The sequence below is a fragment of the Nipponia nippon genome, unplaced genomic scaffold, assembly GCF_047370975.1.
Source record: "Nipponia nippon isolate SJK-2023a ecotype South Korea unplaced genomic scaffold, ASM4737097v1 scaffold_6, whole genome shotgun sequence".
In the NCBI taxonomy this organism is placed as follows: domain Eukaryota; kingdom Metazoa; phylum Chordata; class Aves; order Pelecaniformes; family Threskiornithidae; genus Nipponia; species Nipponia nippon.
In genome coordinates, this window is record NW_028262380.1 from 68,772,950 (window position 1) to 68,789,239 (window position 16,290).

General features: G+C 44.2%; 1 protein-coding gene across 1 annotated transcript in view; it reads left to right on the forward strand.

The window, feature by feature from the left end:
• Positions 1 to 475: 475 nt before the first annotated feature.
• FREM3 (FRAS1 related extracellular matrix 3) overlaps positions 476 to 16,290 on the forward strand; it is a 72,445-nt gene continuing 56,630 nt past the window's right edge. Inside the window, exons 1-2 of the mRNA XM_087737871.1 lie at positions 476 to 5,570; positions 7,476 to 7,565. Of these exons, the coding sequence (XP_087593997.1) occupies positions 476 to 5,570; positions 7,476 to 7,565 (5,185 nt within the window). The remainder of the gene's footprint in view (positions 5,571 to 7,475; positions 7,566 to 16,290) is intronic.

Here is a 16,290-nt window from a genome sequence, read left to right on the forward strand (position 1 = left end):
CGCCGGCCGCCTCAGGTGCCCGCTCCCCTCTGCCTCTACTTGCATCTCCCCAACTCCGCCTCGCTCCTCCTGACCTGCTCGCTCCCGCTCTCCTGCCTCGCCCACCTCTCTCTCTTTTCCGCCCTTAACCTCGCTGCAGCCTCTCGTTGTCGCACCGCCCGAGGCTGCGGCCGTGCCTGTGCCGAGAAGGGCTCTGGGGGCAGGGGCGGGCTTGCTGCTCTCCTCGCACCGCTCCGGCTCGGCAGCCTGCCCCGGGACCTGGGTCGCTCGGGCTTTTCGCTGCCCCGGCCTGGCATACGGGCGCTTCCCGGCCCCGAGCCCCGGCGGGGGGCGGCGGTGGCCCCCGCTGCGGCGCTGGGGGAGGTCCCTTCTTCCCACCTCCCAGCCCTGGGCGGCGACCCCGCCCCGGCCCTTTAGTAGCCACGGCGGGGCGGGAGACCGTGCAGAGCAGAGGGCGCCCGGCAGGAGCCGCGCCATGGCCGGAGGGCGCCGGGGAGTCCCGGCCGCATCGCTGCTGCTGCTCGGGCTCCTGAGCGCGCGGGGGGCGGCGGAGCCCCCGGTGGAGCCCGACGCCTCTGCTATCCTGGTCTCCACGCGGGGGGTGCGCGTCCCCCTCGGCCGCTCCGTCTCGCTGGACCCGGCCGCGGACCTGGTGCTGCGGGTGCGGCCGGGGGACAGGTGTGCCGTTGCGGTGCTGGGGAGCGGGCCAGGCCCGCAGCCCGCCGGCGCCCTGCAGCCCCCGCGCTTCCCCTGCGCCTTCGCCCGCGGGCGGGTCACCTACACCCACTTCGGGGCCCGCAGCCCCGGCAGCTACCGCCTGCGCCTCCAGCTCCGCTACGACTCGCCCCGCCGGACCCTCGTCGTGCCCTTCACGCTGGAGGTGGAGGTGCTCTTTCAGCCGCTGCGCCTGCTCAGCCGCAACCTGCCGCTGCCCGTGGAGAAGCTGTGGGGGCTCAGCGCCCCCCTGGACGGCAAGGTGCTGGGCTTCCCCGAAGGCGAGCCCGGCCGGCGCTGCCGCCTCACCCTGCTGCCCCCCGAGGCCGCCGGCGTCGGCCCCCTTCCCGCCTACGGGCGGCTGCTGGATGCCGAGGGGCAGCCCCTGCCCGCTGGCTACAGCGGAGACTGCTCCGCTGTGCTGCAAGCGGGGATCCGCTACCAGCACACGGCGGCCACTGCCTCCCCCGGCCGGGACCGCATCCCGGCGCGGGTGTCCGTGCTGCCTGCCGCCGGCCCGGAGCGGCAGGAGTACTTCCAGGTGCTGGTGCGGATCCACGAAGGGGCCGACAACACTCCGCCCAAGCCCAGCTTCCTGGCATTGCTTATGATGGAGGTGGACCAGTTTGCACTCACAGCCCTCACCCTGGACATGCTGGCTGCTGAGGACCTGGAGACCCCACTGGACCTCCTGATCTTCAACCTCACCTCTGTCTGGCCCAGTGACCCACAGCAGCAAGGCTTCCTGCTCAGCACCGATGACCCCAGTCATTCCCTCATTGCCTTCTCACAGCAGGAGGTGAGGGAGCTGAAGATTGCCTACCAGCCCCCTACCCTGGACTCTGACCAGGAGCGGCTTTTCCAGGTGGAAATGGAAGTGCTGGACCTTGACGGTGCCTCCTCAGAGCCTTTTGCTTTCATGATCCTGGTAAAGCCCATGAACACATTGGCCCCTGTAGCCACTTTCAGTCACGTGGCCGGCCCACAGCTGATGCTCTTTGAGGGCCAGTCACGGCCCCTGTCTGGCAACTTGGAGATCAGTGATGAGGATAATCTGAAAGAGGTGAAGGTCTGGGTCATACGGGGCCTGCGATACGGGAACCTCAAGGTACTGGGAGTACCACCCAGCCGCAAGTACTTCACTGCTGCAGAGCTAGCAGCAGGGCAGGTGATTTACCAGCATGATGGCAGTGGGCACAGCTACAGTGACAACATTGTTTTCCGTATGGCAGATGGGCAGCACCAGGTCGAATTTCTGTACCCCATCACTATTGCTCCTGATGATGATCAGCCACCGCTGCTGAATGCAAATACGGGGCTGGTGCTGAGCGAGCACCAGACTGTCCAAATCCCACCTTTTGTCCTCAGTGCCACAGACATTGACTCTGATGATGCCTCTATCCGATTTGTCCTGGTTGGGGACTCTGCAGTGTCCCGACTACGCTCCCACCGCTTTGGTGAGCTGCTGCTGCGTCAGGCAGAGCAACCAGCATCTTATGAGAGCAAAGAAAGCAGAGCAGCATCGGAGAGTGACTCCTCTTCTTCCCCCTGGCACTTTGTGGAGGATGAACACGTGTATGAGAGGGTGGTGAACGAGTGGCTGCAGCAGGACATCCTCGATGGGAGGCTGTTCTTCAGGCACACGGGAGCTCACAGCGCCAGCCCAGTGATGGGCCGCATTGTGTTCCAGCTGCAGGATGACAACGACCCCCCTAACCGGTCAGGGAAGCATGTGCTCACTGTCAAAGTCCAACCGGTAGACAGCCTGCCACCTGCACTGTACCCAGGTACTAGCCTGCAGATGACAGTGCAGGAATACCAGCTGACTGTCTTTAAGAAGCACTATTTACGGTACACTGACCTGGATACGGATGACAGGGAGCTGAAGTACACTTTACTGACACCCCCAACAGACACAGATGAGAACCACTCTGTGGTCACTGGAGAGATTGTGTTGGCTGACAGTCCCGAGACATCCATTACGTGTTTCACCCAAGCCCAGGTCAACCACCACAAGGTGGCATATCGACCCCCGGATCAGGAGCTGGGGATCACACCACGGGTGGTTCAGTTCACGTTCCTTGTAGAGGACTCAGCTGGCAATTCTCTACAAGGTACCTTTACTCTCTTCTTGCAGCCAGTGGACAACCAGCCACCTCAGATCACCAATACAGGCTTCAGTGTGCTTGAGGGAAACAGCTTCCTTCTCACCAGCCATCAACTGGATGCCACAGATGAGGACACATCTGTAGACCAGATTGTCTTCACTGTAACTCAAACTCCGGAGCATGGCCATTTATATTACCTGGAGGAGGGTCTGATCGTGCAAGGGGAATCTTTCTTGCTAGATGATATTACTGGTGGGCGCATCTCCTACAAGCACAGTGGCGATGAGTTTGCCAGTGATTCTTATCAGTTGGAAGTAAGTGATGGAGTCCATCATGTGCCAATCATAGTCAAGATTGCTGTGCAGCCTGTGGATGATGAAAGCCCAAGTATCACTCTCCCTGGTGGTCACAGGCTGGTGGGAGCAGCCATTGATGTCCTGGAAAATGGTGCTACTGAAATTACTACGTCACTTATCCAGGGTACAGATGAGGATACAGATGACTTGGTGCTGACTTTCATTGTGCAGGATCCCCCCCAGCTGGGTGACATCCTCGTGGATGGAGTGCGATCAGAAAAGTTTACCCAGCATGACCTCATCAGTGGAGCAGTAGCCTATGCTCACACCAGCGGAGAGATTGGCTTGAAAAAGAGGTATGATTCCTTCAATCTCACCATTTCTGACCTCTCCAGTGAATGGGTGGTGGGAGGCAGCACAGTACAAAGGGTGCGTGTGGCTGTAACTGTATTGCCTGTGGACAGCATTGCACCTGAAGTGATGGTTGCGGCAGAGCCCCTCAGTGTCCTCGAGGGAGGGAAGAGTACTCTAACTCTGAATCAGCTGGATGTGGAAGATGTAGATACTCCCAGAGATGACATCCTGTGCATTGTCACTGTTCAGTCCACTTCAGGATATTTGGAGAATGTCTCTCCAGCCCCAGGGTCTGAGAAGTCTAGAGCTGGTACTGCCATTAGTGCTTTTTCCATCAAAGATGTTCGTTTGGGCCATGTCAGCTATGTGCAGAGCATTCACAAAGGTGTGGAGCCTGTGGAGGATAGATTCACTTTCCAGTGCTCTGATGGCGTTAACTTCTCACCTCACCAGTTCTTCCCCATTGTCATCCTCCCCACCAACGATGAAAAGCCGGAGCTGTTTGTGCGTGAATTCACAGTGCTTGAGGGGATGAGCCTGGTGATTGACACTCCCATCCTCAACGGAGCCGATGCAGATATGCCTCCAGATGAACTGCATTTTGTTATTGCTGTCCCTCCTAAGCATGGGCAGATTGTGCAGCAGCTGTCCGCAGGCACTGTGCCTGTTCACAGCTTCACCCCGGAGGAGATCCAGGAGGCTTCCAGCATTGTGTATGAACACGATGACTCAGAGACGAAAGAAGATAGCTTCCAAATTCAGCTGACTGATGGACAGCACACAGTGGAGCAGAACGTGCCGATTATGGTGATCCTGGTAGATGATGAGACCCCCAGAATGGCAATCAACAGTGGTCTGGAAGTTGAGACTGGCAAGTCAAAGGTCATCTCTAGTCAAGACCTTAAAGCCACAGACGTTGATTCGGAGGACAAGAGCCTTGTTTATGTTATCCGTTTGGCACCTGTGCAGGGTTTCTTGCAGCATCTGAACAGACAAGGGGAAGTGCTGTGCAACATTACACAAGGCACAAACTTCACACAAGATGATTTAGACCAGGGTTTTATCCGCTATGTTCATACTGGCCTACATGGAGTGCGTGACCTGATTAAATTTGATGTTACTGATGGTATTAATGCCTTGATAGACAGGTACTTCTATATTACCATTGGTAGCATTGATATGGTCTTCCCTGAGGTGATCAACAAGGGTGTAACTCTGAAAGAAGGTGGAAAGGTGACACTCACAACTGATCTGCTCAGCACAAGTGATGTTAACAGTCCTGATGAAAATTTGCATTTCAGTGTCACTCGGTCGCCAACCCGGGGCCATCTAGAGAATTCAGACAGTCCTGGAGTACCTGTTGTTTCCTTCACTCAACTCCAACTTGCTGGCAACAAGATTTACTACATTCACACTGCAGAGGATGAGGTGAAGATGGACAGTTTTGAGTTTGAAGTGACAGATGGGTATAACCCAGTCTTCCGTGCCTTCAGGGTCTCCATCACAGATGTGGACAATAAAAAGCCAATTCTAACTATTGGTAACCTGCTTGTTGAGGAAGGGGAGACCAGGCTGATTACCCCTTTTGAACTGACCGTGGAAGATGGGGATACACCTGACCATTTACTCTTATTCACGGTCACTCAAGTTCCAGTGCACGGCCAGATTTTGTACAACAACAGCTACCCAGTCACCAGCTTCACCAAACAAGACTTGAATGAGAATCTTATCACCTACAGACATGATGGTACAGAAACCAGCCAGGATAGTTTTTCCTTCTCTGTGACTGATGGGACCCACACAAACTTCTATGTTTTCCCTGACACTAGCAAGGAGATCCATCAACCCCAGATGATGAGGATTCAGATCAGTTCACTGGACAACAGAGTGCCACAGTTAGTGGTGAACAAGGGTGCCCCTACGCTGAGAAGACTTCCAGCTGGGCATCTAGGCTTCCTGATCACTAGTAAGGCACTAAAGGCAGAGGATCGAGACAGCCCACACAAGCTGTTGAAATACAAAATAACAGATGGGCCGGAGCATGGCTTCATCATTAATACTGGCCTTGGAAATGAGAGCGTTAGAACGTTTATGCAAGGTTGGTGCTGGTGGTTGTATTTGCTTATAAACATTGGGCTCAATGAGCCGTTATTTTGTGTAATATTATTTGAATCTTTGTTTCAGGGGATTTAGAAAGTAATGTCTTTTAAACTACAAAGTATATGCAAATAATCAGAATTATAATACATGCATTTTAGAAATGAAGTTTTGTTTTACCTATGAAGACACAATAGAAAAGTTCCGTGTTGTATGTGCATGCATTAATGTGTTTCCTACTGTGCGCTAAATGTACATCTTACCATGTACATAGCATGGTACTGCTCATAAGAAGACGGGATAAAAGCTGAAATGGTGATTTGCAGATCCTGCACCAGTTTATTTTTGAAGACTGAAGTACCTGTTTGCCTGCCTGGAAATTGAACCCAGGCTCAAAAATCACTGTTGTCTTCAGAGAAAGTTGTTTGGAAAGGTGCTTAACATTTCTGCACATCACTGGATCTAGTATTGAAAAAAAAAGGCAGGCGGGGCAGGGGACACCCAGTATCACCTCAGTAGTTTGGGTTACGTTTTGTGTGATTCTGTTCCACAGAGAAAGCTCAGTAGGTAGGGAGGCCTCCTTTAGGTCAGCTCCACCAAACCTGTGCAGAGGGAAGAGCCTTAGAGGGTGGTAGGGCACAGCGACAGCAGCCAGACTCTGTATAAATGTCCTCGTGCTCCAGCCGATCTTAGGGAGTTTGCTGGGTTTAGGACTGTGATTCATCTGTCCTGGGTAGAATAGTGCGTTGAAAGCTTTTACAAGGAAACTTCCAGCCTAGACTTTGCCAGCCTCCAGTGTGCTTTGACTGTTAGCAGGGGGGACAAGATTTACCAAAATTCTCATTAGACACTATAATGGGTTTAGAGGTCTCCATTATTTTTATGTGCTCAGGTATGTTACCTTTCTTCTGCAAGAGAAAACAATCTGAGGAGAGAAAGAGTCTTTATTTCCATTTTATGTCTTTATCTGTAACTTCCAGACAGGTTGTAGCTCTAAGATTATGATAACACAATTTATTTTTAGAAGTCTGCAGTTCATCTGCCAAGCTACAGTGTTGTGAAAAATCATTTGCTATTCATTCAAGAATGTTTCATGCATTTTCAGTTGACAGAAAGCACCCAAATCTGTCATGCCAGAATAAGAGCAACTGGTAACCCCAGGGGAGTAAGTCTCTTAGTAGATCAGAATTAGCTCTGGAACAGCTTAATGCTGAACAGAGTATAAAGAACATTTAGGTATATCCCAAACATTTTTATATCAAATGAAATTGTTGTTTATTTAACTAAAATAAAAGCAAAAGTAGAAGACTTCTCCGAAGTCTTCACATTGATGAAATGTGGCACGGGATAATAGACCTGCAACTTCAGGGTAATAGAAGTATCCTGATGGTTTCCCCCTATTCTCTAGAAAGATCAAATCAAAATTTTATTGACTTTTAGACCTATTTGTGATTCGTTTAATACATTCTCATATTCACTCCCAATGCACCTGCAACAGTTTTGTGTCACAGAAGAGCTTAAAAAATTAGTTAAACTGATCTTTAAAAAAATAGGCTTTACTCCCAATAGATTCAATTTAGTTATAGCAAAGTAATCCTTCCTAACGTGCTGAAACAAGAATGTGACTTTAGTATTTAAAATATTATAATAAAAATTTATGGTAAACTATATCTCACTGTCTTTTTGCCATTGTTCCTTGAGCTAATAACTAAATATATGTTGTGTCGCTGAGTATAGACCAGTGTAAGAAGCCATGCCACGTTACACAAGTTTGGTTGATGAAATACTTTATCCACAAATTAGCCGACTTATTAGTAAGTAATCAAATAGTAAAGGTAGAATGAACTGTGTCCTATATTCTGTAGTAAAATTCTCCAGTGATTCATTTAGCGTATTCTTTTCTTAGCCGATATTGATGACATGAAGATCAGCTACATCCTGAAAGAAGGTGATAACGCTACCAGTGACATCTTCTATTTCTCCATTGAAGACAATGGTAAGATTAAGATGCTTAATTATACATATCTTAGAAGTATACCATCTGGAAGATTGTTGACATTAAATAAACAAGTCATCTATTATTTCTTTATAAGTAATATGTAAAAGTGCCATGAACACATAAGAACACAAATCAGAATATTTTATGCATTTTAATGTATAATGTCACAATTAATGCAAACTGTTATGGCAAGCTATGAAGTCTTAGTGGAATATACTGTTGTCACAATACTGTTTGTTCAGTGGCCTTTATGGAGAACTGTTTGCAGTGACAGTCCCTCATGGTCAGCTGTGCATGTTACAAAAATTCAACCGTGCAAGGTGGAGCATTGATGGTTTTGGATTCATGGCCAACTACTGAATCAAAAGAGAAAATTAACACTAACCTTTGTTAAAGAAGGAGAGTTCAGTTGATCTAGATCATGGCTGAGAGCCTGGCAAAATGGTAAGATAGGCTGCTTAAGTCCATTTTGCTCTTATTTATACAGAAGCACATCCTTGTTTTGCATAGGTTGTTATTGTTTCAAAGGCTTCAGTGGACTGGTGATTATTTATATTGACATGTGTATGTTGCATTTTTTGCATATTCCTTCAATGACTTTTATTTTAAAATCTGTTTTGTTCTGTTTGTATATTGGTTTTTTCCTGTAGACTGCAATATTTTTCCTCAATGATCCACATGAATTAAGTTCACTGAGGATTCATCAAAATTTTATACAAGTTCCTCTTAAAGACAGACAGGAAGATCTGTAAAATAAGTTTGCAATTCAGTTAAATAACTTCTGTGTAAGGATCTGCCTTCACAATAATCTCTGTAAACTTCCTGACTAGTTTGATGTAATCCTGAGTGCATAGAACATGTCAGAGTAGCATTCTAACACAGCATTTGACAAAAAGTTCAATTTGTGAGTATTTCCTAACGGACCTCAAAACAAGTCTGAAACACCATTAAAATGTTTTGCCCAAAATTGGCAGACTTGATAAAAAGAAATCCGCATTGATAGTTATGAGGATAGTCACTGAAAAGCAATAGCTTCTTTGAGTTTGCTAAGGGTTCCTATTCTAATTATTGCAAACCAGAAAATTTGCATCTTGATCTCTTGAAAACCAGTTATTATGTTCTATCTATAATCAGTCTGTTTCTGTTCTTGTAGCCATATAAATCATTGTAGTTTTATGCCCACCATCTGCTATGAACCAGTCCAGCTACAGATAAGTACATGCCTGAGAAATAAGCATTCTGTTATGGATTAAGAACTATCTTGCACGTTGGTTAGCTGACGCATTTTGATTAGCTGAGACATTTTGATTAGCTGAGATGAACCCATTCATTTTATGACTTGAGGATGAACACAAGTACCTTGGGTATGACTTCCAGTGGTTTCTTTATCCCACCTGTAGGGTAGCGCTTCCTCTTTTCTGGCAGTGCACTGAGGGTATCAGTTAGCAAAACAATGAAATGTGACTTGTTTATTTTCAGTTGTCCAGGAAGTAATTGGCCATTTGGAACCAGTCATTTGGTATTGTCGCTTTGCTTGTATATGAAAGATTATGTAGCTTAAGGGACATTAAAAACATTTTCAATATTAGATCAACCACACCTCTGGTTCACTGTGATCCTGTCAGGGACAAGTTTCTCATGTTTACAAATGAAGATGGAATAGTAGGCAGATGGGAATGTGTACAGTATTCATAGCTTGAAGGAAATTATTTCCTTTCTAGTTAAGGTTTGGATAAGCAAATCATTTCATTCAGCTGTTGTTACACCGGGCTTCAGGAAATTGGAAGACCTGTTTCATAAGCAAAGAATGCACCAACGCATTCCCCATGGCTGGCACTTTGTATCCTTGGCAACTTTACAGCTGGAAAGATCTTCTCTTTTAGGAGCCAGGAGAGTAATTGGGAGACAAAGCTGTGACAGGCTGAAAATGGCTTTTGGTTTGTGCTTCCTCTGGTTATGCTGAAAGAAAAAGGTTGAACGTTGGCCAGCTGACAGGGATGGAAAAAACAAGCTAGATTTCACAAGCCAATTATTTTCTAGCTCTTCTTGAAGTAGTGTGCAACTGATGGAATGAAAATCAAGTGGGGCTATTAATTTAGAAAGATTGGAGTTGTATTTTTTGCTTACATTTCACTTAGCACCCAGGAGAAGGTGCTGTGAGCTGCTACCTGTGTTTCTTACAGACATCTTATTTTGCTGTCACTTGGTCAATATACAAGTCTTTGTGGCGTGACTGAGTGGGGTAATATAATAATGATGAGAAACAATGGGGAAAAAGGAATGACATGACTAAACAGATGGTAATTCTTATTCCTTATACACCCAGGGACACAAAGGGAGTCAGTTACTAGATGTTTTCATTAACAGCACTTTCAGTCTCTGCTAAATGGAGTGATTCTTTCAGCTAGATTACTTCATCATCTGTCTGGTCCAGATATCAACAGACAGAGTAAGGAAAGCTGTGGCAATAAGTGTGTGCAGCTACGCTTATAACAAAAGTATGTACTGACTGAAGGGTTGTTGCATACTGATGGGACTGGCACAAGTACAGGAAGAGCACATGGCTACAGGAAGGTGTGCCGAGCAAGTAACTTCTGGAAATTCACTTAAAACTTGCTTGGTGTGGGAAAGAAGGTGGAAAAGTCAATGCTGTCATTACTGGTGTAGCACAGGGAAATGCTTTTAACAGAAATTCTATCTGGATTAGTCTTTTGATGGCTTTGGTGCTTAGAAATGCATTAAACATGTTCCCTCAGGGACATTTACCTCCCAAGGGAGTGCTGGAAAGAAGGCACAACTGTAATAGCTGTTGTACAATTCAGGAAAAAATACCTAAAGGCCCAGTAGCGGGAGAGAATGTACACTGCTTTAGTACAGCTTGCAACTGCGTCAGCAACACTCAAGAAAGAGCCTGCTATTTTCTGGTTTTATGTTCTAGCTTCTAAAATCCTCTTAAAAGCATTTGATTTTGCATCGAAACTGGTCAATGAAGCACACGCATGTGTGTACCAAATGCGAGGAGAAGGTGTATCCGTTTTTCTCTGTCTTGTCACTTCCCTTGCACTAACGCAATCAGGTTCTTCCGGACAGAAGTTTCACCCTTTAATGGGAAGTATACCTTTTGAATAATAGAATTTTGTCTAACCTGAAGGTAAAAAAGATTCCTTTAGGATCTTTATCTGGATAACTACTTGCTCTGCTATTTAAGAGAGCTGCTGGGAAACCTTTATCAGTGATATGCGTGAGAAAGAATGGCTGGCAGCTTTCAGAAAAGTCGATCCCTCTAACTCAAGGAACTGTACCCATTCCTGCCCATTTGGGCAGAAGTACTAGAATTTTAACCCACTAATTATTGGTGCACACTGGCAGTTATGAATTATGAGTGTTCAGTGTTGAGCCTGCAGTTCATTTCCCAGACCAAATGTTGGTACAAATTGAATACAAAGTAGGTAAGGTTCAGCTGGTTTTCATGATTTATTCCTGGAGTGAGTGTACAGATAGCATAAAGTTAAGTTTGTTCAAAGATTTATAATGGAGCAATGCATGCAGTAAAACTAGAGTGGTTATTTTTGACTTTACCATATTTGATTTCAGAAGTATTTGTTATTTTTCCTTGGTGATTTTCACACGAAGATCAGCTTAGTTGGACTTGCTTAGTTCAATGCCTCTCCACCTGGTTTATGTTTGGTGATATTTTATATAAGTAACTCCTTTATTTACCTGTACAGTTCACCTTTTTTTATTTTGTAGTTTTTTAGTAACGCTTAACCTTTTGACACTCCTGTCATTGCTGCCCTCTAGACCTTGTTTTCAATTACTGCTGCCAAAAGAGTAAAGAGAGCTTGCTGATACTGAAAGCTACGATGTTTTGCTGATGTGAACTTTGTGGGACTAGTTCAGGCTTCTTTCAAACCTTGTGTGGAATGTGATTTTAAAACTTAGAATTCCTTTTGGATGAAGGAATCCTACTGAAATGCACTAAAGAGTCTTTGCAGTCCATAAAATATTAAAGAAAATATTGTATTACGTACTTCTAGCTACTAAAAAATAGCTCTGTAGAAAGAAAAATTTAGAATCTGATCTAAAGTGTGAATGTGTTCTGTGCATTTTGCTCAATGTGATCCCAGGTCCGCAGGGTGAAAATCTGACCCTGCTAAAGTTAGTGGGAGCTTTGCTATTAATTCTGGTTGGCCTGGGATTTCACTCAGAGGCCTTCTCACCTGTATTTGGTTGGTGCTACTGCAAATAAATTGCATGGAGGAGGTGTGGTTGGGTGAAAACCCTAAGGAAAACCTAGCAGTTCTCCGGTAGTATGTGATTTTTCCACCTTTTTTTCTTAGCTCTTGCTTTCCAAAGACTTAGACTGTTCAGTCAGGAAGTTGATCCAGGGGCTGATCCAGGCTTCCCTGAGGCTGATAAAAGGAGCTTCAGCCTTTTATCTTTAAGCTTGTTAATGTTTTTCTAGACAAGGAGTATGGCTCCTTCATTCTGAATAACTTCTCAGGGTTTTGATTGAAGCTGGCACCTAAGAAGGTACAAGAATACAGGCTTTTGTAATTCTGTGAGCTACACAGTTCTCGCAGATTCTAATACAACATTATAGTAAGTCACAGGCCTATAAAATCTAGAAATGTTACTGTATCTGGTCACTTAAAAATAGGTATTCTTGTTAATGCACAATGTGCAAGAGAAAAATTAATCTCTCTGCAGAATTAAATGGTGTTTTGTTGTTTCCTTTTGTAACACAAACTGAAACACGGCAATTCCGGCAGCTTGTTAGCATTCTTGGTTTGAATTCAATCACCTAAAGTGGCAGAATGTAGTTACTGGTCAGACTTAATATCTGGTGAGGTTTGTGCATGTTAATGACTATTTATCTAACACAACTGCGTACTCTTACCTGTAAGTAAGATTTCCTCTAATTTTACTAATGATTTTACAAATCAACTTTGTGTTACCATATGCCAGTCAGTGTACCATCCTCTTGCTAAAAATTGCTCCTTTGTAGTAGGCAGGTTTTGTGCATCTATCTCCTCGCATCCGCAAATCTGACAATAGTTTGCACACCTTGCAGAAGATGTTGCAGTGATATAATTTCACCGCTTTCAGACATAAAAGCGCATCATATAAGAGGCAAAGAATTTCCAACTGATGAGCCATCTCCAAGCAGCCCAAAAAAAAAAACCCGAAGATACACTTCTCCCAAGTTAAATAGAATTTTTAAGGGGTTTACAAAAACTTTTGATTTTTAATAAAGTCTGAAAACGTTAGTCAGCAAAGATGTATGAATTCTTATGCAACAAAGCTTGTCAAATAACTTGCACTGCAGGAATCTTTTGAATTCAGTGGGAAAATGCCTTCCATTTTTCATGTGTTTTTGGTGTGCTCTAATTTGCTGTCATGCTTGACAGCACTGCATGATGCATTTTACCTGTGTTGACCTCAAGAATGAAAAGCCATGAGGTGGGGAGGCTTTATGTTGATACAGTTGTTTGCAAAGGCATTATGTTTCTGCGGAAAGGAGAGAACCTGAGCGATTGTGGAATGAAAACATTGAAGTGTTTCTGATGTGGCTTTGATTCATCCCTTCATCTATTGCTGTTTCAAGATAGGCACTCTACAGTGTTTTCAATTCTAAAGCCAGATTTTCCAAATGAATAAAGTTGCAGACCTGAAGACAAGGCTTTATCTATATATGTTTTTTTTATTTTATTTTAATCCTCCCCTTCGAGGTATTGGATACCATTTCTGCTGATGCAAGATTTTTATTTTTATTCTTGTGTAATACAGAACTATCATACTAGAACAGAGGAACTAGATGACAGTATTCTTTTTAAGATGCGAGAAATAATTGTTCCACTCAGTGCTAATAAATCCGCTACTAGACTTCTTCACAAGTCTTGTCTGAATTCGTGAAGATGTACACAAACTGGAGACACTGTCTTGGGGGAATAAATGAGAATCACTAGAGATCTAGAAAACTTGACCAGTAAGAAAAGATTAAAGGATTTGATACTGTTCACTCTGGAGTAGAGGAAACAGAGAAAGGATATGGTATTTGTTAATACAGATAAGAGGAAGAGAATGAAGTGTTCTTCTTCACCACTATGATTAGCAAATTTTACTTTTAACACCCTGTATAATGTGAGATGCCTGGAAGAGAATAGTTGCATTGCAGGGCACAAGAAAATCTTAATTCACAAGTTATCTATTTTGCCTCCCCACTATGTATATGAACATTATTGACATCTTGAGGTGCTTGATGGGCCTCATTGAGAGCCAAAAAGACGTGGAGGCTAATGGTCATCCCTGTTTGAACATTTTCAGTTTCATTTTCCTCTGTGTGCCCTGACACTACAAGGTTCTATCATTAATCCTTACCATTTTGAACTACCACTGCAATCAAGGTTTTATGTCCCCTCCTTCCCAAACCATGTTTCTTTCAGTCTCCTTTCCATTCTTTACTTCCTAAAGCTGCTTAACTGCTCTCTTCTTCCCTCACATATGCAACTTTGCAGCCTTCTGTTAGTTGCCTGCTATGATGTCCTCTGCGGTGTTTTAAAAAAAAAAAAAAAAGAAAAAGGTACATTGAAACCAGACATTTCTCCTGTAAGTTCTTCAGGCCAGGTGTTTTCAGCTGAAGGGGACCACTAGGTCATTTGCTCTCTTCCGCTGTGTATCCCAGGTAATTTCACTCAGTTCTTCTACTGAGTCCAGAAGCCGCCTCTTTGAACTAACACATTTCATAGAATATCTAGGCTTGATTTTTAGATTAAAAGCATAAATAAGTAGAACGAAAAGCCATAACTTTCCATGCTGATATGTTCTAGTAATTTAGCATCCTCATTGAGAAAAACGTGTGTGTTTACAAAAGCTCGAGTAGTCTAGCTTCACCTTTGGGCTAAAAATTCTTCTCATGACTGTGCTAGATTGAAAAGTTGTTTATTGCTCTTGGTTTTCTCCTGGAAAGAATATGCAGAAACTCTGCAGCCAAAGTACCTTTTGGTTTTCTTGTGACTGAGCTTTTGAAATCCAGTCAGAATCCAAACCTGTATCTCTGCACGTGGTGCTGCTTTGTTCTGTAAATCTGTTTGCCAGCTAGAGCTGTCAGGTTTCTTACCATAGCACTATTTTTCACAATGTAGATATCTATATGTACTTCATTCCTAACATGAAATACTTTTTCAATGAGACAGTGATTATTTTTATGTCCCTTTTGCTATGTCTACCCCATTTTCTCAAAGGCCTTTTTTAACTGTAGAAAGCAGAACTGTGTGCTGAATTCCGATTCTTAGTAATGTAGAGAAGTAAAATAGCCTTGATGCTTCTAGTTGCTGTTCTCCGCTTTGTAAAACAAAGGACTCCCTAGCTCCAGTATTGCAGTGGAAGATTATTTATGGTTGATATTTTCTTCTGCTTTGCATAATAGATCCTTTTCAGAAATGCAGCTTTCCAGGACACAGTGCCTCATTCCATACATACTATCTACTTTATACGTTGATAAGATCTACAAAGGTCTTTGTAAAACTTTGCAGTTGGAGGTATTGAAATGTGGGGTTTGTTTTAATAGACTCTGCCTACTGAGCAGCTTGCTCAGTTCAGCAAATTTTTCCCTGTTCTTGCCTCTCTTTTTTAACTTTCTAACAACCTCTTATCATCAAGTATTACCACAAAAGATGTTGTGCTCCTTGATCACAAAAGGAACAAGTTAGCATCCCACTGATTACTAACCTTTGTTAATCCCATTTAGAAATAGTGCTTTCTGAAAGAGAGTAAGATCTGCCGGCTGTTTTATTATTGGCACATACTACATGTGTTTGAAGAGTACGTGGGATTGTTGTTTTTTAAAAATATCTACTCTAAGTACATGGTGTTTAATTCTTTCTAGTGGCAGTTTAGAAATTGGTTTGTGCTGCTTTAGAAAGTAGTTCCTTCTTCTCATATAGTACAAGGCCATCAGTCTGCTTCTATCAATAAAGAAATCTCTGCTGAACGTTTATGTCCTTCCTGTATAATTAGTAATTTAAGCATCTCTTTGTAAAAAATGACGTTGTTGTTTAAGTTTTGAATCTTTGGGGATGGAAAGAATGATTCTTCGATTTACAAGTGTTAACTTTTTTCCCCCTCATATTGTTGTCCCTTATCAACACCGAGTGTCAGGGCAGGCCCAAAACAAGAGACAAGAAAATAGGATGTGAAGGCTCTAACAGGCAATAGCTCAAAGAGGCTGATCTCTACCTGATAACCGGTTCTGTTCTGATGACAACGACTACCAAAGACATAATACTTACAGACTATCATCTCCTTTGAACAGATTCAAGCATAACCCTGACACTTGGCACTTGGTAACTTCTGTTTCACACTGATTGCTCTCTGTTTTTCATTAGCTGATGTGTTGCTGTTTTCCAAATTGCTGCCTTCATGTCTTCACTCAGACATGCTGGGTATTTGCAGAGCTTCCATCTCATTGATTGATTGTGGCTTTTTGCTTCTTAAGAGCTAAAACTTTGGTTCTTAAGAGCTAGAAGGTCGTGTTTGTAAAAGCCTCATTATTTTCTGCGATGTACAACTCCTGTCCTTGCGAAGTAAGATTCTTCTCTAGCCAGTAGCCATAGGGTTCAAATCTGTACCCTTTATGTGTGTGTAGCAAATAGGATGTGTATCTGAAGCGGGAGCAAACACCCAGAGTAGCAGTACTTACACAGTAAGCTGACTGTATGGA